The following is a 21604-nucleotide window of genomic DNA, read 5'->3' as shown; positions in this document are numbered from 1 at the left end:
ACACTGTCGGAGGGTTACAATTCAAACGCAGGCGGGTGGCTCCCTGCCCTGCAGTTGCCGTGCTGTTCTCCGAGTTCCTATCTCTCTGCCAGCGCTGTCCTGATGGCCTCCCAAAACCGCGACCCCGCTGCCGCTAGCGTTGCTGCGTCGCGTAAAGGGGCCGAGCCCAGCGGGGGCGCCGCCCGGGGCCCTGTGGGCAAGAGGTAAGTGGTACGGAGCTAACAGTGGCTGGGCCTGACATCTCTGAACCTGGGGACCCTCGGCAAAGACTTCTGGGACCCTCACCTCGTGCAGCTGGTAAGATTTGGGAGATGGGACAGGAGTGGGAGGAAGACCAGCAGCTCAGGCTACTCTTTGAGACTCGTAAAGGAGGACTACTCTCAGGATCGTCCCAGAAGACGCCTTAAAAGCATTGGGAGTTAAGAACATGCCAGAATCAATAGAGCAAGGGCCTGGCGCTATGGAGGGTTAAACTACTTTGGAGATGAGCATTAGCTTACCCTCAGCCTAGTCTGACTTCGGAGAACGGGAAAGTCCCCATGACAGCTCCGCAAGAGTCAAGTGGGAAGAGACCCACCAACTAAGGGGCTGGGGATTTAGCTCAGCGGCATAAGCACCTGCCTTGCAAGCAGGTGGTGAGTTCAATCCCTGGTACCGATAAAAGGAAGAAAAAAAAATGAAAAAAGAGACTCACCAACTGGAGAGCTTTTGGCCCACCCAGATTCCCAAGTAACCCTGAATTCTTTTTGCAGGCTACAGCAGGAGCTGATGACCCTCATGGTAAGTGATTTAAGTGCTCTTAGATCTCCAGTCAGCTGGGCCACCCTCCAGTTATCAGTAGCCTCCTTTCCTGCATAAGCCCCTTCTTAAAGTTCAGTATCACTTACTGTCTTCTGAGAAGTCTTGCATACAACCACAACTTTTCTTACTGCAGTCTATCCCAAGTCTATTCCCCATAGTGAAGTTATCTCTAACACAGTTCCTTAACCAGGCATGGTGGCACACACCTGTAATCCCAGCACTTGGGAGGATTAAGCAGGAAGATTGCTGTGAGTTTGAGGCCAGCCTGGGCTACAAAGTGAGTTGAAGGCCAACCTGAGCTACATAGCAAAACTCTTGTCTCAAAAAGACCTACATAATTGGCCGGGGATTTAGTGCAGCGGCATAAGCACCTGCCTAGCAAGCAGAAGGTCAGGAATTTGATCTCTGGTACCAAAAAAAAAAAAAAACCAAGCCGGGCGTGGTGGCTCACACCTGTAATCCCAGCACTCAGGAATCTAAAGCAGGAGGGCCGTTGCGAGTTTGAGACCAGCCTAGGCTACAAAGTGAGCTCAAGGCCAGCCTGAACTGCATAGAGAGACCCTGATCAAAAAGATTAAATAAATAAATAAAACAGTTCCTTGAAGTTTCACAAGGACTTCCCTGTCCCACTTGTCCTTACTTCCTGGCCTCAAGCTATTTCAAGAATTGAATATTTTAATTCTTGGCAAAAAGATTGTGGATGCACATCCCTCTTCTTCCCTGTACACCTCCTATTTCCTTATCCTGGTGATAAATGTGTCAGTTGGGTCTGCTTGCTCATTGGATAAAAATATGATGAAATCAGTCAGTGACTCACCCACTGAGTCCATCCCTTAAAATATACCCTGCAATCCAGCAAGTATTGTTTCCTCCCCAGATGTCTGGTGACAAAGGAATTTCTGCCTTCCCTGAGTCAGACAACCTTTTCAAATGGATAGGGACCATCCACGGAGCAGCTGGCACAGTAAGTAACAGGGCCAAGGAGCGGGTGGGAGAAGAGATCCAGGTGCCAGTGCTGCTTCAGCCAGTGAGCTGCCCAAGACAATCCCCCTGCACCTCTTCGAATGCCCCGAGTCTTATGGTCTTATTTTCTCTGGTGTGATAAAAAGGTTCAAAATTCTGTCTAGCTGATCACAGTGCTTGTAATCCCAGCACTGTAGGAGGTTGAGGTAGGAAGATCACAAGCAGATCCAAGCCCAGCCTGGACAACTTGGCAAGACCTTGGCCTCAAAGTTTAAAAGGCAGGGAGAGGAACCTCAATGCAAATGCAATTGCATTCCTAGTTTCAATCCCTAGTACCTGGCAGCCAGGTGTGGTAGCACATGCCTATAATCCTAGTACTTGGGAGGCTGAGGCAAGAGGGTTGCTGAGTTTGAGACCAGCCTGGGCTCCATAGGGAGTTCAAGGCAAGCCTGGACAACATAGCAAGATGCTGTCTCAAACAAACAAAACAATCCCTATTACAAAAATAAGCCCTATCTAAAGGGCCAGACCACAGTGAAATGGCTATTGGGAAGGTCCCTTGCTACAGATCTGGTTTAAAGCAAGATAGAAATTCAGGTCTAGGCTGGGAATATAGCTCAGCTGCACAGTCCCTGCCTAGAAAGCACCAGATTTCTTTGATTCTCAGTACCAAAAAAGAAATCCAGATCTGGCAGGGCATGATAACATATGCTTATAATCCCAATCCTTGAGAGGCTGAGGCAAGAGGATCACCATGAGTCTGAAAGACCAACCTACACAGTGAGTCCAAGGCCAACCTGAACTACATAGCAAGACCCTGTCTGAAAAAAAAAAAAAAAAAAAAAAATTACATTCATGTCAAATCTAATTTTTTTAACTAAAAAGTTGAAAAGGAGGCTGAGGCAGGAAGATTGCTGCAAGTTCAAGGCCAGCCTGAATATCCTGTGTCCAAAAAAATCAAAAGTAAATAAATAAAATCGATGGGACTAAAAGCACAGCCTTGGCAGCCCTCAGAATACCAGTTTATAGCCCTTAAAGTATCAGGAATGTCCCCACTGAGTAAGAAGAAAGCACCAGAGTCAACTTAACATTTTGTCCACTGTCCTCTCCCATAGAAAAACTCAAAAGTGGGGGTCAGGGATATGGCTCAGTGGCATGGCACCTACTTGGCAGGCACAAGGTCCTGAGTTCTATTCCTAGAGACATATATTTATATATAAATTTAAAAAGATCCTGCCTATCAAGCCCCTCACATGGGGCTTGGATTGCAACGTGAACCTCACAGGGTGAACCTCGGCCCCGCCCTCTCTCCAAATGCCAGGTGTATGAAGACCTGCGGTATAAACTCTCCCTGGAGTTCCCCAGCGGCTACCCTTACAATGCGCCCACGGTGAAGTTCCTCACTCCCTGCTACCACCCCAATGTGGACACCCAGGGCAACATCTGCTTGGACATCCTGAAGGACAAGTGGTCCGCTTTGTACGACGTCAGGACCATCCTACTGTCCATCCAGAGCCTGCTAGGAGGTGACCTCAGAAACCACTCCCTCCCCACAACCTGGGGGCTGTTGGGACTCTGCTGCCTCCTGGGCCAGCTCTCCAACCCCTTAACCATTGCCTCTCCACCCATAGAACCCAACATTGACAGTCCTTTGAACACACATGCTGCGGAGCTCTGGAAAAACCCCACAGGTGGGTCCCAGGGTCCTTGCCAGCCTCCAGAGGCACCCCCAGCAAGAGGGTCCTGGTGACTTGGGACTGGGTTGAGCTGAAGGAAGGGGTGGTCAGCCCATTCTGCCTCTGCTTTGGGGCTCTTGTGTGCTATGAACAGTGGAACCCCTTCATATTCATAATAGCTTGAGGGAGTGCTTGGTAGACTGCATCACCTGTGTCTTCTCCTCTTGCCACCTTCTTGACAGCTGATCCTTGTCACTCACCCCATGCCTGCATGTTCTCTTCCAGCTTTTAAGAAGTACCTGCAAGAAACATACTCAAAGCAAGTCTCTAGCCAAGAGCCCTGACCCAGGCTGACCAGCCTTTCCTTGTGGTGTCTTTTTTATTTCTTTAATCTGTCCTTTTCTTGATTTCTGTGTAGGACACTGTATCTTGAGCTGTGGTGTTGTTCTTGTTTTATTTGTTTTTAAATTAAGTCTCTGGTTGAGCCTTTGCAATGTATATTATTAAATAAACACATTTTGGTTGTTTTGTGCGTGTGGTGTTTCTGGCTTACAGTTTACCCTTGGGTTGGCACCGGGGGTCCAGCTTGACACTGGCTTCTTGCCTGTTCTCTGTAGATGGTTGATAGGCCCTGGGGCCAAGCAGTGGGTAAGGAGGATGTGTTCCTTTGTGGCCTTAGTTATTTTCTCATTCATCATGTATACAGTGGGTACTCTTGAGGCTGTGACTCTGTGGTAGGGTACATGCTTAGCATTTAATTAAGGCTCAGGGTTCAGTCCCCAGCAGCAGCACTACAAAGCTTGTTTCTACATGAACTAGGAAGTTTAGTGAATGGTGGAGCAGCCCCAGCTGTGTCACAGATAAGACTAAGCCAGACCCTAAAGTAAAGTGTATATGGGAGGCAGTGGAGGGCCAGCCACCCACTCTGTGACAGATATTAGGACCCTAAAAAAGAAATAAGGTTTCCCTATAGCAGGCCCAGAATATGGGGAGACAACTAGAGAAAACTCCTCCCCTGTCAGGATCCTCAGGACTGGGCTTCAGACCTGCCTGTGACCCTAGGTACCCCATGGATGGCTCCACACTTCAAGGGGGCACATTCCTTTCCTGTTTCATCTGTAACTGCAGTTTAGCCAGCCGCCGCACCCACTGGCCCGGTTCTGCTGATTGGGCCATGTTGGTGCTACCCTGCCACAGACTTTGAGCCCCTGAGAGGACACTCCTGTGCAGACCAGCTGGGTCCCCGTTGCAGCAGGCACTGGGAAGAGCTGGCTGAGGCATTGGGCCCTGCCCAGGTCCTGCACAAAGATCTCCCAGGTAGACAAAAACAGCACCCATGTACTCTCCAACTCTGCCCCGGTCTCTGCCTTGATACCCATCTGGATCAGTTTTGCCAGCAGCTGGTCGTGCAGGCCTGGGGAAGAGGGAGGAAATGCAGGAAGACCTGCCAGGAAGGTTCACCCTCATGGCCCTGTTTACTCCAGCTAGCCCAGGTCTCTCTCCTTTGCCCTGTGCCCCTCTATCAAGCAGCCACATATAAAAATGATCGTAGTTGTTAGGCCTGAGATTAGAACTTGGATATCCTCATGTCCAAAATTACCTTTTGAGTTCTTTTTCGCTCTTGAACAAAAATCTTGTACCTAGTCTAATGCTGAGAGAAAGGCAGGGTTAGCCATTTGTAGAGGTGAATGCTTTGTAATCTCAGGGAACATAGCTCAGTGGCACAGTGCCTGCATGGCAAGTGTGAGGTCATGAGTCCAATTCCCAGGACCTAAAACACGGTGTGAAGCCAGGTATGGTGGGGCTTGTCTGTAACCCCAGCACTCACAATTTTACCTTGTCTCAAAAAACAAACAACAGGGTGTGGGCATTCCCACAGCAGAATCATCACCTGGACCATGCTAGAAAAGGACAGGGTCAGGAATATATACAGCTCAGTGGCATAAGTACCTGCCTGGTAAGTACAAGGTCCTGAGTTCAATTCCCAGTATCCCCCGCTCCCCAAAAAGGCGAATCTTTAGCCCCAACAAGCTCCCCAGATGCTGGTGCTCTCTCAAGTTTGAAAATCACCAGATGAGAGGATGCCTGAGAAAAGCAGAGCTCGAAACCTGGTGCTAATGCCTGGCAAGTGTGAGATTGTGAGTTCAATCCCCGGTACCAAAAAAAACCTGGTACTAAATTGGGTTTTAGTTTTTTGAGACAGGGTCTTGCCACAAAGTTCAGACTGGCCTGAAACTCCCAGTAATCTTCCTGCCTCAGCTTCCTGAGGCCTAGAATTTCAGGTGTGCGCCACCACATCCAGCTAAACTGGTTTTACGTAAATGCTGAGGTGGATTTATTTTTGTCTGCCACTGGGAAACCTCTACAGGTAGCCCTTGATCACAGTGTTTGGTCCCCTAGCCTATCTTGTGTCAGTCACAGGGACTCAGTGCAAAACCAGTTCACAGCCAATCACTGTTCTCTGGAATTAATCACTGGGAGAGAGTAAAACTAATGGAGTTACTAACAGAGGAAGGAGTCCTAGATTTATGGCAGAGAGGGGTATAGTGGGGAGAAAAATGGGCAACCCAATGGGGACCCTTCTGTCTCAGACAGAAGCTTTCTTTCTCTTGATGAGTATATTCTGCTCTTGACAAAAAAAAAAAAAAGAAAGAAAGAAAGAAAAAAAGGAAAAAAAAAGCAGCAAAATAGCCACAAACTGGAGAGAGGCTCTGGCTTCCGATTCTTATCTTGGCACCTCAGTTCCATTAACCAACAAATCCCTTTTTGGTTTAAGTCCGTTAGGCTTAGATTTCTGAGATATGAAGGAAAAATTTAATATAGGAAATAACTAGAAACCGTTTTTCTTGCTCCCATTCGTGCTACACAGTTGAATGCATTTGAGTCGTAAGAAGGCGCCTTTCAAACTGGGTTGGCAGCGATGCTGAGCGGGTGGGGAGGGGAGGCTACAACCGTAAGGAGACACAGCAGCAAGATGCCTGAGTCACAAGTGGACAGTGAGTGCCAGGCTTCTTGGTGTGGGTCCCATCTTCAAGAAACCATCACTGAGACTTAGAACAGGAGGACAAGAGGGACCCATCATTAGGGCAGGGCCAGTATGAAGTGCCCAGAACATCCAGGTAAAACTTGACAGGTAACGTATCTAGCCCGGCTCAGGTTCCTACCACCCCAGCATTATCTAGATTATTACTTGTGTGCCTCTGCCTTAGTTTCCTCAACTGTAAAATGGGGATAACATCTGCTTCTGGAGTGTTGTACAGATGATTGAGACAATCAGTGTCTCTAAGACAGAAATACAGCACACAGTAGACACTATTAAATACTAAATCCCAGTGCTACTTCTGGTTGAAACTTCAAGCTGAGAAATATCCGAGTAAAAGGGGAAAGGGGAGTGGGGAGAACAGGACAAGAGCTGTTTCCATAGGGAGGACAGGGATCACGGGAGGACATGGTGCCTGAGACAAACCTTGTCTGGTAGAGACTCTGACAGGCTAACAAGAGGAAGGAAAATGCAGGGAATGCATAGAGTGTGAACAAAGGCCCAGAGGGCGCTAAGGGGAGGCTGTGGCTACAAAAACTACAGTTTCAAGAACAGTGACAGGCAGTGATAGGGATAACAATGCGAAATGTATGTGCCATTGTTGCCCCTGATTGACGGGTTCTGAAATTTCATTTTAATTTTTTTTCTTCTTCTTTTTTTTCCCCTTGAAATAAAATGGATAATAGAACAAGCATGATGGCTGGGCACCACGCCTGTAATCCCAATCTCAGGTTGAGGCAGGAGCATCATCATGAGACTAGTCTGAACTACATAGTGAGACTCTGTCTCCAAAGACCAAAGAAAAGCTAACATTCATTAAACATTTGCCATGTGCCAGCACTATTATAAGCACTCCATATATATACATTTTTTTTCTTTCTGAGACAGGGTCTTTGTTGTCTAAGCTGGCCTTAAACTCACTGTGTACCCCAGGCAGGCCTCAAATTTGCAGTGATCCTCTTGTCTCTGCCTCCCAAATGCTAGGATTACAGGTTTGCCACCACACCACTTTTCTGTTTCTTTCTTTTTTATATAAATATGTTTGTTTTTCTGTTTTATAAATTTGTTCTTAAAAACCAATGGGGTGGGGCTGGGGATTTCGCTCAGCTGCATAAGGGCCTGCCTTGCAAGCAGGCAGTCATGAGTTCAATCCCTGGTACCAATAAAAAGGAAAAAGACAAAAAAAAAAAAAAAAACCAATGGGCCCCTTGTATTAATCTCATTTTACAGATGAGGCAACTGAGGCAGGCAGTAGGTTTAACTTGTAACAGGCAGTGAGGATTCAGAATCAGGTAGCCTGAGCTGGATGTGGTAGTACCTGCCTTGAATTCTAATGCTTGGGAGGCCTGAGGCAAAAGAATCACCACAAAGCCTGTCTGGGCTACATTAATGAGACCCTGTGCCAAAAAAAAAAAAAATCAGGCAGCCTGACCCTAAAAGCTAACTTGTCATACACTTAATTATCTACAGCTTGACACCTGCTATAACTGAGTTGTGTACAAAGATCAACCAGAGCTACTTTTGCAGCCTGTGGGGGTGGGGATGAAGGGAGAAGATGATATGTGAGGAGGGCCCATGGAAGAGCTTGCAGGGCCTATAAGAAAGAGAAAGGCATTACAGGAAGTGAGAACTCCACGCGCAAAGGACTTGAAGCTTGAAAATGCACCCTACGTCCCTATCAGAAACGGGCTAGGGGAAAGGAGAGGGAAGGGGAACCGAAGGTATTACTGGAGCTGATTCTGGAGGCTCTGGGGAGCCTTGATGAACTTTCAACAAGGAAGGGGCCAGATCGGCTTTCGTTTGAGCTGGATCGCACCGTTGGTCCTCCATGGAGCACAGTGGAGAGAGCTGAAGGCTGGGAGAGCAGGCGAGGCAGGTGTCCACGGTGGAAAGGACGAGCTCAGAACCTCTTCCACGGAAGCTCTGTCTCCACGCTCCCCTCCCACAGCCAGCGCACAGTTTGAAAAAGCGCCCAGAAGGGCAAAGCAGTCAGAACAGAAGTAGCGCGGCCTCGGATGGGTGGATGCCCACTCCCAGTGCCCTCCAGACAAGGCGAGTGTGACACCCACGACCCAAAGGTCTAAAGGAGAAGTTCGGGGAGAGGCCCTCACCTGTCTCCCTGGCACCCCGCCCCCCCCCCCCGCCGCCCAGAGCCCCTCCTGGAGCTGCGGCCTCACCCTGACTCGGCTCCAAGCCCCTTCGGCCTCCCCGCTCCAGCGCCAGGCACAGCCGCCACCAGGCTGCCGCGCTGCCCACGCCCATCGCCAGCTGCCGGTAGCGGGCCGCGAACCGGCAGAGCGCATGCAGCCTGGCCCGGCATCCGTCGGCCGCCGCCTCCTCGGGCTCGCACCGCCGGGGTCCCTTCTGCATCCCGCCGAGGGCCGCCTGGGTCCCGGCCCCGAGGGGGCGCCCGCCGTGGGGGGTCTAGGCTGGCAACCCAGCCAAGGGCTCCTGAGACCCGCTGCCCGCAGCCAGTCCTCCCTTCACCGAGCCACGAGCTTTGCAAGGTTTGCTTTTATTCCTTCCAGACACAGAGCCGCAGGGGCAGCGCCTCCCTGGTGGGGCTGGGAACAGATCCGCGAGGGTGCAGCTGCCCACGCCCCGGGGACCGGGACGGCGGTCTGGAGGAGCCCGCGGCTGGCTCCTTACTGCACGCCCTCCATCATCTTCAGGAACTCTGCAAGGAGGAGCAAAGAGGTCAGGGGGTCCTCGGGACGCCCGCCAGGCCCCGGAGCGCAAGGGGGCGCCCTGGCATTGAAGCGGACGGGCGCTCCCCTCCCAGACCGCACCCAGCCGGCCTGCAAGCCCAGGGCCGCGAGGGCGCCGCCACCCCAACCGCCCCGGCCCTCACCATCGAAGTCAATGCGGCCGTCGTTGTTCTTGTCCCCGTCTTTCATCAGGGATTCGATCTCCTCATCCGTCACGTGCTCCCCAGAAGACCTGAAAATCTCAGCCAGCTCCTCGGCATCGATGTAGCCGTCTGCGTTCCTTTAGGAAGGGGAGAGGGGCCCCTGAGTCGTGCTGGCTACGCTCCCCAGATGCCCTTCTCACACCATCACCCCGAAACCAACGCCCTGCAGCCCGCCGCTGCCCAGGGCACCTGTCAAAAATGCGGAAGCACTCAGCCAGCTCCTCCTCGCTCTTCCCTTTCGCATCCTCTTTCATCTGGCGCACCATCATGACCAAGAACTCCTCAAAGTCGATGGTGCCGCTGCCTGTGGAGAGGAGGGAGGGGGCTGAGCCCGAGCCCTGCAGCCTGCCTCTCCCCGCCACCCCATCTTGGAGTGCCACCGCTCACCATCCTCATCCACCTCCTCGATGATGGCATCCAGCTCCTCTTTGGTGGGTGTCTGCCCCAGCATCCTCATTACGGTGCCCAACTCTTTGACGCTGATGTCCCCACCACCATCAGCATCAAACATGTCAAAGGCAGCCTTGAACTCTGCCAGGAGAAAGAGTGCAGAGGGTGGGGGTGAGGTGCGCTGGAGGTCAGTCTTGCACCCACGCTCCCATCCCTGCCCAGACTCTACAGAGTTCCTCAGCGCCCACCCTCACTCACCAGCGATCATCTCCTCGCTGAGGTAGGACCGGGCCTCAGCCTGCTGGTCCGTCTGCAAAAGACAAAGAGAAACTCAAGAGAGCAGAAGGGGCAGTCCCATTCTCTTTGTTCCTGACTTCTGTGAGGAAGTGTCCTTGGGTTCCCCTGAAGAACAATTCTAAACTTGGCACACCTTCTGGTTCCCCACCAGCACCAGAACCCAGTGCTGAGAACAAGAGGAGACAGATCATGCTTGTGCACCAGAAGCCAGGTGGGGAACTACCCTACCTGTCCACCCCAGAGACCTTGGTTAAGTCACTCAGCACTTTTCAGGGATAAGATGAAACCAAGGATGAGAAAGGACTTTGCAAACTGTCAGCCCCATTTCAGCATGATTTTCCAGTTTTCCCCCCATTAGGTATTTTCGATATTTTCATAGTTGCTCAATAAACATCCTCAATTAAAGAAATAATGCAGCACAGTTATTGAGCACCCTGCTGAGTGTCAAATCACCAAGAAAAGATGAACACATCATTTCTCCCAACACAATGTGCAAAGACGGAGATTTTAAATTTCCTCACAGTTCAGTCATTGGAGTAAATACCTCCTATGCTAGGCAGAAGGTGAGAAGGGCTTAGCATGAAAATAAGATTTCTATAGGGGTTTCCTGGTCCCATCCAAGGGTTTTCCACTGCAACTAGTGTTGAGGAAGCTGTAAGGTGTCCCAGGAGTTCAGCCAACTGGCTCCAGCCCCCCCACCTTGTCCTATGCCAGGAGGACAAGCTATTTTTAGTCAGGCATGGGGAACAGCAGCTGGCCTCTGGGGTCTAGTTACTCCTTGAAGTCAAGCGGGGAGGAGAATATCAGAGAAAAATGACAGCCCCCCAATCAGGATCTCTCTGGGAGGCTGAGGTCTCTCTGTGTGGTCTGTCACCTTCAGACCCTTCCCATCATCCTCAGGACTCTTGGACCCCTGCACCCAAGCCAGCTGCAAGCTCTGCAGGTCTCCCATCTTCCAGAGAATCCTTTCTTCCCTTGCTGACATAGGAGGGTTGGCAGGGCTCAGAAAGTCAGTCTACCCTTGCCACTGACTTGCTGGGTGAGTCACTCTGGCCCTCAGGGTTCCTGTCTCTACCACAAAGGAGAGGAACTAAAAGCCCCTCATGGTCTTAGCTGGCCATGAAATTGCTGGAAGTCTCAGAAGGTGGGCAGAGAACCCTCAACCCTTGAGGATCAATCTCTGGAACATCCCAGGCCTCCACATCCAGCAGAAGTCAAAGGTTTTCGCACCAAGGATTTCTCCAAGACCCCTGGGTCCCAGAACCTTCATGTTCCACCTTCAAAGTCTCAAGTTTTGTCCCACAGAGCATGCAGATCACTTGAAAGAAGCCCAGAAATGCTTCAGCAAGCAAGATTGAAGACCCTTCTCATCCTTACCATGGTTGCTGGTCGCTTGGACTCCTCTCCCGTGAATCGCCTCCTCTGCACTCCACCACCCAAAGATGCCCTGGCCCACCCCAACCCCAGGATTTGTAGGGGCACCCTCTCCTCCCACCTCCCTGCGCCCCAGTATTGGATACCCTACCCAATCAGATCCTGGGGTCAGCAAGCCCCACCCCTCCCAGCATCCTGGCCCATTACCTAATTTAGCCAAGGGCCCTTGCAGAGAAATTTAAGCCTCTGAGCAGGTGGCAGGCCTTGATATCCTAGATTCTTATGAGAAGGGCCCATCCTGCTTCACCGCCTTAGAGAGCACCGCCCCTCTCTCTGCCCTGCCAGGAGGCAGACTTGCTCCAAGACCTGTAAGCACTGTCAGAACACAGACAAGTGCAGCAGCAGCCTGGAAAGGGAAGAGCACAGACTTGAAATCCAAAATTCAAGATCTTGTCTTACCTTGGCAAGGTGTGTGAACTTGGGCAGGTAGTGATGGTGCTGAGCTTTCTTGCTTCATCCATGAGGTGAAAATAGTCATAACCTCCCCGGCAGAGGGACCTTGATAAACATGCACCCAGCTAGGGCCTGGGATTTAGCTCAGCAACATAAGCACCTGTCTGGCAAGCACAAGGTCATGAGTTCAATCCCCGGTACCAAAGAAAAGAAAACCATGCACCCAGATGTGTCATCTAGCTTGGGCCAGGTTCACAGGGTCGGTGCTTGGCAAGTGGAATATCCTGTCTCTAAACCATGATAAGGGGATGGGGGACAGAAGAGGGGGTGTTAACTGGGCCACATTGTTTATTGAACTTCTACAATATGCCACACTTTGATAAGCATTTCCAACACCTGATCTCACCCAGTACACATCCTATGAGATGGCAACTATTATTATCCCCCATTTGACTGGAGGGTTTCGAAAATCATAAAGGTCTATAGTTACACGGGCAGTTAACTGTCTCTCTCTCTCTGTGATACTGGGAATTGAACCCAGGGCCTCAAGCAAACAACTCCATCACTGAGTTACTTCCCAAGCATTTAAAAACTTTTTTTTTTTGAGACAGCTTCTCACTATGGTTCCCAGATTGGTCTCCTGGACTCCTGCCTCAGTGGGATTACAGACAGGTGACATCACACCCAGCTTATGGCACTTTGAGTAATCGGGGACACTGAGACAGTCCAGGGGGAGGGCATCCAGGAGAGGCACACAGTGGGATGAGGAGGTACATTTGGAGAAGTCTCCCACTAATTCTGCAGTGCTGGGGATTGAACCTACAGCCTTGCACATACTAGGCAAGTGTTCTATTGGTAACTACATTACCCAGCCTTTTTTTCTTTTCTAAAACAGAGTCTCACTCTTTAATCTAGGCTGGCCTTGAACTCACTTTGTGAACTCTTAGCAATCTGGACTACAGACATGCACCACCACACGGAGGGAAGGAGTCTTTGTAAACACTGAAAACAAAGATTCTTTTTTCAAATTATTTTTCTCTAGGGAAAGTGTGTTTCATATTTAGTTTAGGGGGAGGGAGGAACAGAAGAAGGTTGTCTACATGCTAAAGCGCAGCAGGCCCCTTCCTAGAACTCAGCGAGGAAATCTAAAGAGTTCCATGGGTCCTCTGGAGGGGCCAGTCAGATCTAGTCCCAAAGGGAGCAAAAGGATCAAATTTCTTAGTATGGCTGAGCAAGATCCCGACTGCCCTCCAGTCTCATCCTGAGAATCCACAGGGCCCAGGCTGGGCAGTGGGAATAGAGGAGCCTCATGGACATTGGCTAAGCCAACAAAAAACACTAAGCCAACCCAGAGCAGGGTCTGAGGCCAGGAAAGTGGGGCTGGACACTACGGAAGGCAGACAGGCAGTAGCAACTGGGCTGCCCCTTTCCCCTATATATAGACATTCCAAGGAAGGCTCAGTAGAGCCAGGTCAGGCTAAATAAGGCCACCCCAAGCTCCCCAGGAAGCAGGCCCCAGGTGCTACTCAGAGGAGTCTAACTTGGACAAAACAACACTGGGACTACAGTATGTGGTCCCTTTGAAACAGAAGGCATAGACCCCTGGCAATCACTGTTTATTGATTTGTTTTTTGTTTATTCAGCACAACAGATAGGGATCAAATTCTTTTGGGTGGCCAGGCACGGTCCCAACTTCCCCTCCAATGTCACTTCCCATCTCCTCCCTCACCTTGTTTGCTGCTTGGTTCTGATCAGACTTCGGTATTTAAATACTGCTCCAAGCACCTCTCTTTATGAACCACCCCCAACCCGCCTTTGCATTTACTGTTTTTTTTCTGCCAGAAACACTTATCTTCCCTTTCTTTACCTGCTTTCCTTGCCTGTGATCTTTCTTGGCTTTCACATCACTTCCTCTGGGATATCTCCTCCCCTACACACAGGCTAGGGTCCAAGGTGGTCTCCGGAATTTTCTCAATAATGGCATTAAGCATGCCTTGTTATTACAATCATGAGCTCCATGGGCCAAAAATAGTTTCTCGTTCAGCATTGAAATTTCCAGCAACCAGCTCTTTTCTATCCTTTTCCCCCCACTCCTACCTCCTAGAACTGGGGGAACCAACCTAAGGCCTTTCCCTTACCTATGCTAGGTAAGCCTTCCTACGGTTGTTTGTTTGAGACAGGGTCTCACTATGAATTCAGGCTGGCCTTGAACTCACTACATAACCCAAATTGGCCTCAAATTTGCAGTGATCCTCCTGCCTCCACCGTTCAAGTGCTAGAATTACAGATGTGAGTCACCACTACAATAAAAAAAATTTAAAAGGCTGGTGCTATATCTCAGTGAGAAGATCCTGGGTTCAATTATCTGCGAAAACAAAATATAAACCACAGCGCTCCAGAGATGCTGCAGAGATTTACCAGGCTTGATAGTAAGCACAATTTAAGGGACTTGGACTACCAGGTCCCATGCTTAGAAATCTCAAGCAAGTAGCTTTTGACCCAGGACAAGTAACTCAGACTCTCTGGGTCTCAGTTTCCCTGTTGGATTACTTGTGATGTGAGTGCCTCAAATAAAACTGTAAAATCCTGTAAACATAACAGAGACAATAATCATTATGTAAGGGGCCATTTCCTCAGCCCCTGCCTCAGGCACGGCACTAGGGCTGACCCAGGCTGAGAATTACTTGGGAAGCAGCTCAGCTGTAGAGCTTTTGCTTAGCATACCCGAGCCCTAGATTCTGTATTCAGTGAACGTGCATACACACTCACACACACACACACACACACACACACACACACACACGCTGCAAATTTGAGTGTTACTGCTTCTGTTTTACATGAGAAAACCTAGGCTCAGTAACAGTCTCTTGGCTTCAACTTTCTCACCAGAGAAACGGGTTCCCTTCTGTTGCGCAATTACACTGTCAAGTTAAAGATGGAAATTAAGGGGCTAAATGGGGCTGTCCGAGGAGGCCGGATCGCGGACGATTCCGCGGGAGGGGAGCCCTGGGGGCTCGCTCAGGCCAACCCAGGATTCCCGGTCCCTGTTGGAACCAAAGGCCGGGCGTTCTTGGGCGGTCCCGGAGAGCGGGAGGGGCCGGAGGCGGGGCGGCGGCAGGAAACGGCCGGAGCTGCGCTGCGAGCGGCCTGAGCTGGCGGTTTCGGTGAGCCGCGGAGGTCGCTTCGCGAGCCCGTGGGAACGACACGCCCACGGACGCCGGAGGCGGCGGCACGTGCGGGGGACACAGAGAGCTGAGTGGGGCCAGCGGCGGCGCGGTTCCCGGGCATCAGGGTCGCGCTGCTCGCCGCACGCCCGGCTGCCAGAGGGCGGGGTCTCCCCTGCGCCCCTCCTTCCCGGCCTGGACCCCGCCCGTGCTCCCCGCGGCCAGCGGGGTCCTCCTCCCGCCGCGGCCTGGGACTAGCGACGCCGCTGCCCCGGGGTGCCATGGCTTCGCGGCTCCTGCACAGGCTGCGGCACGCCCTGGCCAGCGATAGCCCGGGAGAGGCGGCGACAGGCCCCGAGGCCGAGCAGTTCCCCGAAAGCTCCGAGCTGGAGGACGACGACGCCGAGGGCCTGTCCTCCCGTCTCAGCGGCACCCTCAGCTTCACCAGTGCTGAGGACGAGGAGGACGACGACGACGAGGAGGACGAGGACGAGGCCCACCCCGACTCGCTGCCTCCTGGCGACGGGACATCGGGAGAAGACGCAGGCGAGTGCGGGAGGACGGAGACGGGAACGTTGGGGTTCGGCTAGGCCTGTATCCCAGCCGTGTTCCAGGAGCATCTTGGATGCCCAGAGTTGGTCCGGCTGAAACTCCTGGCACTTTTTTAAACGCCTCCAGCCACGTCTTGGCTGTGTGACCTTAAGAGTCACAACACCCCTCTGAGCCAAGTTTTCCCTTGTGTCAAATGGGAGAAATTACTTCCATCTCCGGATTTTTGCTGGTATGAGTGCACTGGACCTGGGATACAAATATGTGCTAATGACGTGCTGGCAGTGTTTTGGGAGTGGAGATACTTAGTGCCTCCCATCTCCCAGATAGTGTGTTTGGCACCAATTTCTAGCCCTCAGTTCTCATTTCTGTAAAATGGGGATAAAGCCTACCTCCGATGATTGAGGTCATGGCACATGATTTATGCTGACCCAGACTCTAGGTTCCTTGATATGACCTGCCATGTGCTTGTGCAGAACGGAGTCCCCTACCTGACGGGCAGCGGGGTAGTCAACTCCTGGCCAGGCAGCTTCAGGATTTCTGGAAGAAGTCTCGAAACACCCTGGTACCCCAGCGGCTGCTCTTTGAGGTGACCAGCGCCAGTGTTGTAAAGGACCCACCCTCCAAGTACGTGGTGAGTGAGGTCCCCAAAGCCCCCAGGGCTGTGAATCTAGAAGTCTGGATAAGAGAAAATAGGCTGTCCTGCTTTTTAGACTTAAGAGAACTGCTGGGCTGGGGATGCAGCTCAGTGCAAGGCCTGCCGGGCAAGCTCCAGGCCATGAGTTCAATTATCAGTATGAGAGAGAGAGAGAGAACTGGTATGTGTTCCCCTTTCCCAGTTGCATGGCTTAGTAGCTACAGAAATGTGCACTGAATGCACATCAGCCTTGATTCACATACCACTTAAGTTGTTTGACCTTAGGTGAGTTATGTAATTTTGATGACCTCCAGTTTCCACAACTGAGCAATGAGGATCGTGCAGAAGATCAGAGCAAGAGTTAAATGAAATGGTGCCGAGTCCTTGGCATTGTGCTTGGCATTATGAAGTGATCAACTGGGCCGGGAATGTAGCTCAGTGGTAGAGCTCTTGCATACTGTGTGAGAGTCCCTGGGTTCAATCTCCAAAACCACAAACAAAATGGTAGCTATAATGGTAGAAAACTGGAACTTGATAATATTGATATGCTATAAATGGGAAATGTCACACCTGACTTCATGTGATTGGTGGGTGTCAAAATGTAGTTTAGAGATAGGCTTGGGTTCAACCCTCAACACCAAACACATGCGTGCGTGTGCATACACACACACAAATTATATTCAGATTGTATGTACAAAGTACATCTGGAACTTTGGTCCCATCCCCAAGATGTCTCATTGTCTATGTACATGAAGATTCCAAAATCCTAAATCTGAAACATTTCTGGTGCCAAACATTCTCGATAAGGGATGCTCAAGCTTTATTATTTTTATTTAACTTTTATTTGAAAATATCAAGCATGCCACAGTGTGCTGTATTACTGACAGCTCTATGTGGTTTGCCATCACTGATCTAGATACTGCTGTGACCTCCCTGTAACCTAGGGGAATCAGTTCTCTGGCACTGTCTGCCTGTACAGAACAACCCTGCTCTGTGAAGAACAGTATAGGGGAGGGCCTTGCAATCCCTATTTCTCTTGCAATGGAGGGGAGAGACTGTCAGGGAGAATGAAGCCTGCCAGGTCCTGCTCCCTTCTGTTGGCCTGAAAGCCAACTGAGCTGGCCTGTCCCAGCAAGTGTTGTTGCTTCTCACCCCTTCTCTTCATCACCTTCCTCCACCTCTGACTCAGCAGGAAGGGCGCCTGGAGCCTTGTCCCACATTTGAGCCCCTCCACCCTCCTCTATTGCTGTAACAAGGCCCACACCCATGCAGTGACTGCTCCAATTTGATGCTAATGATCCAGTTTTGGGGGGGTTTTGTTTTTGTTTTTGTTTTGATGCTGGAGATTGAACCCAGGTCTCCATGTATAAGTGTCCATTCCACCCTGAGCTACATGCCCAGCTCCAGATGAGCCATTCTTGAATGGCAAATGTCCCAGAGCTCTGGGGCAGGTAGAGTCATGCACAGGAAAGGGACCCAAGGGATCAGATCACCAAGGAGCAACTCCAGAGGAAGAAGGAATGGAGGTGACTGGGGACCCAGATGGGAAGGGAATGACAACAACGAACAGGATGGCGTACTGTGCCCTGCCTATGTCTAGAGAAGCAAATTGCCTTCGCTTATGATGGGAACCCTGAGTCTCCACATGATTCTCTCTCTCTCTTTTTTTTTTTTTTTGTACGGAGGATTGAACTCATGACCTCACACTTGCCAGGGAGGCACCAAACCCCAGCCTTTTTTTTTTTTTTTTTCGTTTTTATCGGTACCAGGGATCAAACTCACGACTGCCTGCTTTCAATGCAGGTGCTTATGCCGCTGAACTAAATCCCCAGGCCCCCAGCCATTTTTTTTTTTTTTTTTTTTTTTTTTTTTTTTTTGAGACAGGGTCTTGCTGTGCAGTTCAGACTTGGTCCTGAGCTCACTCTGTAGCGAGGCTGACCTCAAACCTGCAGCAATCCTCCTGCCTTATTCTCCCAAGTGCTGGGATTACAGGCCGGCTTGTCTATATGATTCTCTTGAGAGTGAAGAGCGCAAATTTTGGAATCAGATTGACCTGGGTTTGCATCCCAGCTAGGCCATTTACCAGTATGTGATTTCAGGCAAGTCTTTGACTCCTTTACCCTCCTTTGAGCCTGCTTCCTCAGCTGACAAACAGAGATAAGGACTCCTTGCAGTGCTTTTCTGCTGATTAAACGGAATGATAGCAGGAAAAGTACTGGGTACAGACAGGGCACCTGGTGAGAGCTCAGCTGACGAAACTACTATTGTTATCACCTGTCTTGAGGGACATTACAAGGATCAGATGAAATAATTGATGTGAAGTGATCTTTGCTAAAAAATAAAAGCCAGCTGGGCATGGTGGTACATACATGCAATCCCAGCTATGGGGAGGTTGAAGCAGGAAGATTGCCATGAGTTGGAGGCCAGCCAGGGCTGCATAGTGAGTTCAAGGTCAGACCGAACTACCTAGGGAGACCCTGCTCAAAAAATAAAATGTACACTGTGACTCTTTAAGAGAAGGATGAAGTGGGCACCCCTAGGCAAGTGCAGTGGCACATACGTATAATCTCAGCATTTTGGTAAAGTGAGGTTCAGATCCAGCCTGGACAATTTAGTGAGCTAGAAGACCCCGTTTCAAAATTAAAAAAAAAAAAAAGAAGAAGAAGAGCTGGGGATGTAGCTCTGTGTGAGTTTCAAAGCCTAGTACTGAAGAAAAAAGGAAAATAGGCAAACCTAACTGACCAGGGACGGCTAGAATATTGGCAGTTCCACAGAATAGAGAGAAAAATCTAGGTTTGGTGTTTGTGTCCCTTTAACATTTAATACCCGCTAACTACCCTTTTAAACCTGTTAGCTCAACAGAATCAGGCAGGATTAATCCATACTCAGTTCTCCAGCCTGGACAGAAGCTTAGTAGTCATATTGTTCAGTCACTGTCCACCTAAAATGCTATCAGTACCATTCTTAACATTTTTCATGAACTACTATTACTATTTGTAATAGTAGTTTCTGCTTATTGACACAGGGTCTCACTCTACAGTTCAGGCTGGCCTTGAACTCACGACAGTTCTCCTGCCTCAGCCTCCTGAGTGCTGGGATTGCAGGCATGTTCCACCACACCTGGCTGAACCCCTTCTTTCCTTTTTTTCTTTTCTTTTCTTTTTTTTTTTTCCTTTTTGGTGGTACCAGGGATCAAACTCACAACCTCATGCTTGCCAGGCAGGTGCTTATGTCACTGGGCTAAATCCCCACAGGTGCTTATGTCACTGGGCTAAATCCCCGACCCAGAACCCTTTTTTTCTAAAATAAGTTTAAAGCCAACTTTATAGCCAGGTATGGTAGTGCATATCTGTAACCCCATAACTTGGGACACTAAAACTAGAGGATCACCATTGAGTTCAGAGCCAGCCTGGGCTTCACAGTACTACTGTATGTGGAAAACCTCACTTGCCATACAGAGAAGCTGACCATAAAAGTAAAGGCAGTAAAAATGAAATAATGTCATTTAATATTGCATAGATGCTGTGGCCTCAAGAAGGTCCTGGCCTGAGATTCGCTTATCTTTCTCTAAAAATGGAGATGAAAACTGTGGAGTGTTTTTAAAACCAAATCGAAAGTTTCTCAATTTATAGTAAGATTAAAAAAAGAAGCCAGGGCATTATGTGCCTAGAATTCCAGCACTCAGGAAGCTGAGGCAGGAGAATGGCCACACTTTCAAGGCCAGCCTGAACTACACAGTGATATCCTGCTTCAAAAACAAACCAAAATAGAAACATCAGGTACCAGCACCTGCTAACAGCAGACTGCTTTATTTGAGATCTAGAGATGGAAAAGCTAACCTGGGATCAACTTGAGTCCTGGACAGTAAATTCAGATTGACCGTTTACTGGGGCTCTCCAAAGACCTGTCTTCACATCTGGTTTGGAATGGCCGTGCCAGCTTGTGGTGTGGCTGTGTCCAGGATGGAAACAGCTCCAGTCTGCTTCCCAAGTTAGCTCAGAGGCCCCAGAGATTGGTTGGGGTTTCAGCTCACCCCTGGTTTTCCAGAAGGACTAACTGCTCTTTAGGAAGGAAGAACTTCCCAAAAGGGGTGGTAGAGACAGCAGCCTCAGGCACTGAATCTTATCTGTCTTTCTCTCCTGTGCTGCACTGGGCCTGGGTCATTTCAGAGACGCCTCAGGTAAGAGGGGAATGGGCTCCCTAGCCCCTGCCCAGCAGCTCCCCGCCCTTCTTGCCCCAGTCCCCAGGGAGGAGAGCAGAGCTGGGAGTGTGGGGAGGAGGAGGGAAGGAATCCATGGACAACTTCCACCTGCGCTGACACCCACCATCCCTGCAGCTCTACACCCTCGTCGTGATGGGCCCAGGCCCACCAGATCGCCAGCCAGCCCAGATCTCTCGCCGATACTCAGACTTTGAGCGACTGCACCGAAACCTGCAACGGCAGTTCCGAGGCCCCATGGCTGCCATCTCCTTCCCTCGCAAGCGCCTACGCCGGAATTTTACTGCAGAGACCATTGCTCGCCGTAGCCGGGCCTTTGAGCAGTTTTTGGGTCACCTGCAAGCAGTGCCTGAGCTACGCCATGCCCCAGACCTGCAAGACTTCTTTGTGCTGCCAGAGTTGCGGCGGGCACAGAGTCTTACCTGTACTGGCCTCTATCGTGAGGCTCTGGCACTCTGGGCCAATGCCTGGCAGCTGCAAGCCCAGCTAAGGACCTCCTCTGGCCCTGACCGCCCCCTGCTGACCCTGGCTGGACTGGCTGTGTGCCACCAGGAGCTGGAGGACCCTGGGGAGGCCCGAGCTTGCTGTGAAAAGGCCCTGCAGCTGCTGCGAGACAAGAGTCCCCATCGTTTCTTGGCACCGTTTCTAGAGGCTCATGTGCGGCTCTCCTGGCGCCTGGGCCTGGATAAGCGACAATCAGAGGCCCGGCTCCAGGCACTACAGGAGGCAGGCCTTACCCCCACACCACCCCCCAGCCTCAAGGAATTACTCATCAAGGAGGTGCTAGATTAACTTCATTAGTCTTAAGGCCACCATGGGTAGAAGGACTGCCTCAAAATGGGAAGGGGACCTGCCCCCAGATGCTCTACAAAGAGAATTTGTGGAATTTCCTTCTGTTGATCTGGGCTCAGGGTGAGCTGCACAGGGAGGAAATCTGATAGATCCTTTCCAGCTTTTATACAATTAGGGGCTAGAGCCCCCGAGCAGAAGCCATGTTCCCTTTCCAGGGGTGGAAAGCCAGTGACACTGTATGGGTGAAGGGCCAGGGACTGCATCTGTGGTCCTAGAGTTGAGGGATGGAGGGAAGGCTTCAGTTCTGGCCCAGGGAAATTAAAGGCCACCCACTCCAG

At 50.6% G+C, this 21604-nt stretch overlaps 3 protein-coding genes across 5 annotated transcripts; 2 read left to right on the top strand and 1 right to left on the bottom strand.

The window, feature by feature from the left end:
* The first annotated feature begins 13 nt into the window (after positions 1 to 13).
* On the top strand, positions 14 to 3968 carry Ube2c (ubiquitin conjugating enzyme E2 C). The gene is made up of 6 exons (XM_003467691.5): positions 14 to 203; positions 753 to 780; positions 1679 to 1765; positions 3086 to 3290; positions 3396 to 3455; positions 3726 to 3968. The coding sequence occupies exons 1-6, from the start codon at positions 103 to 105 to the stop codon at positions 3782 to 3784; spliced, it is 540 nt and encodes a 179-aa protein (XP_003467739.1). The 5' UTR covers positions 14 to 102; the 3' UTR covers positions 3785 to 3968.
* A 5011-nt stretch (positions 3969 to 8979) lies between these two features.
* Positions 8980 to 11658, bottom strand: Tnnc2 (troponin C2, fast skeletal type). The gene is made up of 6 exons (XM_013150364.3): positions 11456 to 11658; positions 10040 to 10091; positions 9779 to 9922; positions 9581 to 9695; positions 9332 to 9468; positions 8980 to 9157 (listed from the first exon to the last, which is right to left on the bottom strand). Exons 1-6 carry the CDS (start codon positions 11456 to 11458, stop codon positions 9126 to 9128), a joined length of 483 nt encoding a protein of 160 aa, XP_013005818.1. The 5' UTR covers positions 11459 to 11658; the 3' UTR covers positions 8980 to 9125.
* A 3396-nt stretch (positions 11659 to 15054) lies between these two features.
* Snx21 (sorting nexin family member 21) lies at positions 15055 to 21603 on the top strand. Of its 3 annotated transcripts, XM_003467693.5 has the most exons (3): positions 15055 to 15615; positions 16095 to 16252; positions 20592 to 21603. In XM_003467693.5, the coding sequence occupies exons 1-3, from the start codon at positions 15351 to 15353 to the stop codon at positions 21264 to 21266; spliced, it is 1098 nt and encodes a 365-aa protein (XP_003467741.1). In that variant the 5' UTR covers positions 15055 to 15350; the 3' UTR covers positions 21267 to 21603. The 3 variants fall into 3 exon arrangements, with proteins under 3 accessions (XP_003467741.1, XP_063104330.1, XP_063104331.1); XM_063248260.1 differs by lacking the exon at positions 15055 to 15615 and having other exon boundaries at positions 16095 to 16245; XM_063248261.1 differs by lacking the exons at positions 15055 to 15615; positions 16095 to 16252 and adding an exon at positions 20425 to 20435.
* Position 21604: the final 1 nt, after the last annotated feature.

This window comes from Cavia porcellus, unplaced genomic scaffold (genome assembly GCF_034190915.1).
Source record: "Cavia porcellus strain 051 isolate PalLab524CR breed Dunkin Hartley unplaced genomic scaffold, mCavPor4.1 scaffold_5, whole genome shotgun sequence".
NCBI lineage: Eukaryota > Metazoa > Chordata > Mammalia > Rodentia > Caviidae > Cavia > Cavia porcellus.
The sequence above is the reverse complement of the archived record's forward strand: the minus strand, read 5'-3'. Positions and strand labels throughout refer to the sequence as shown.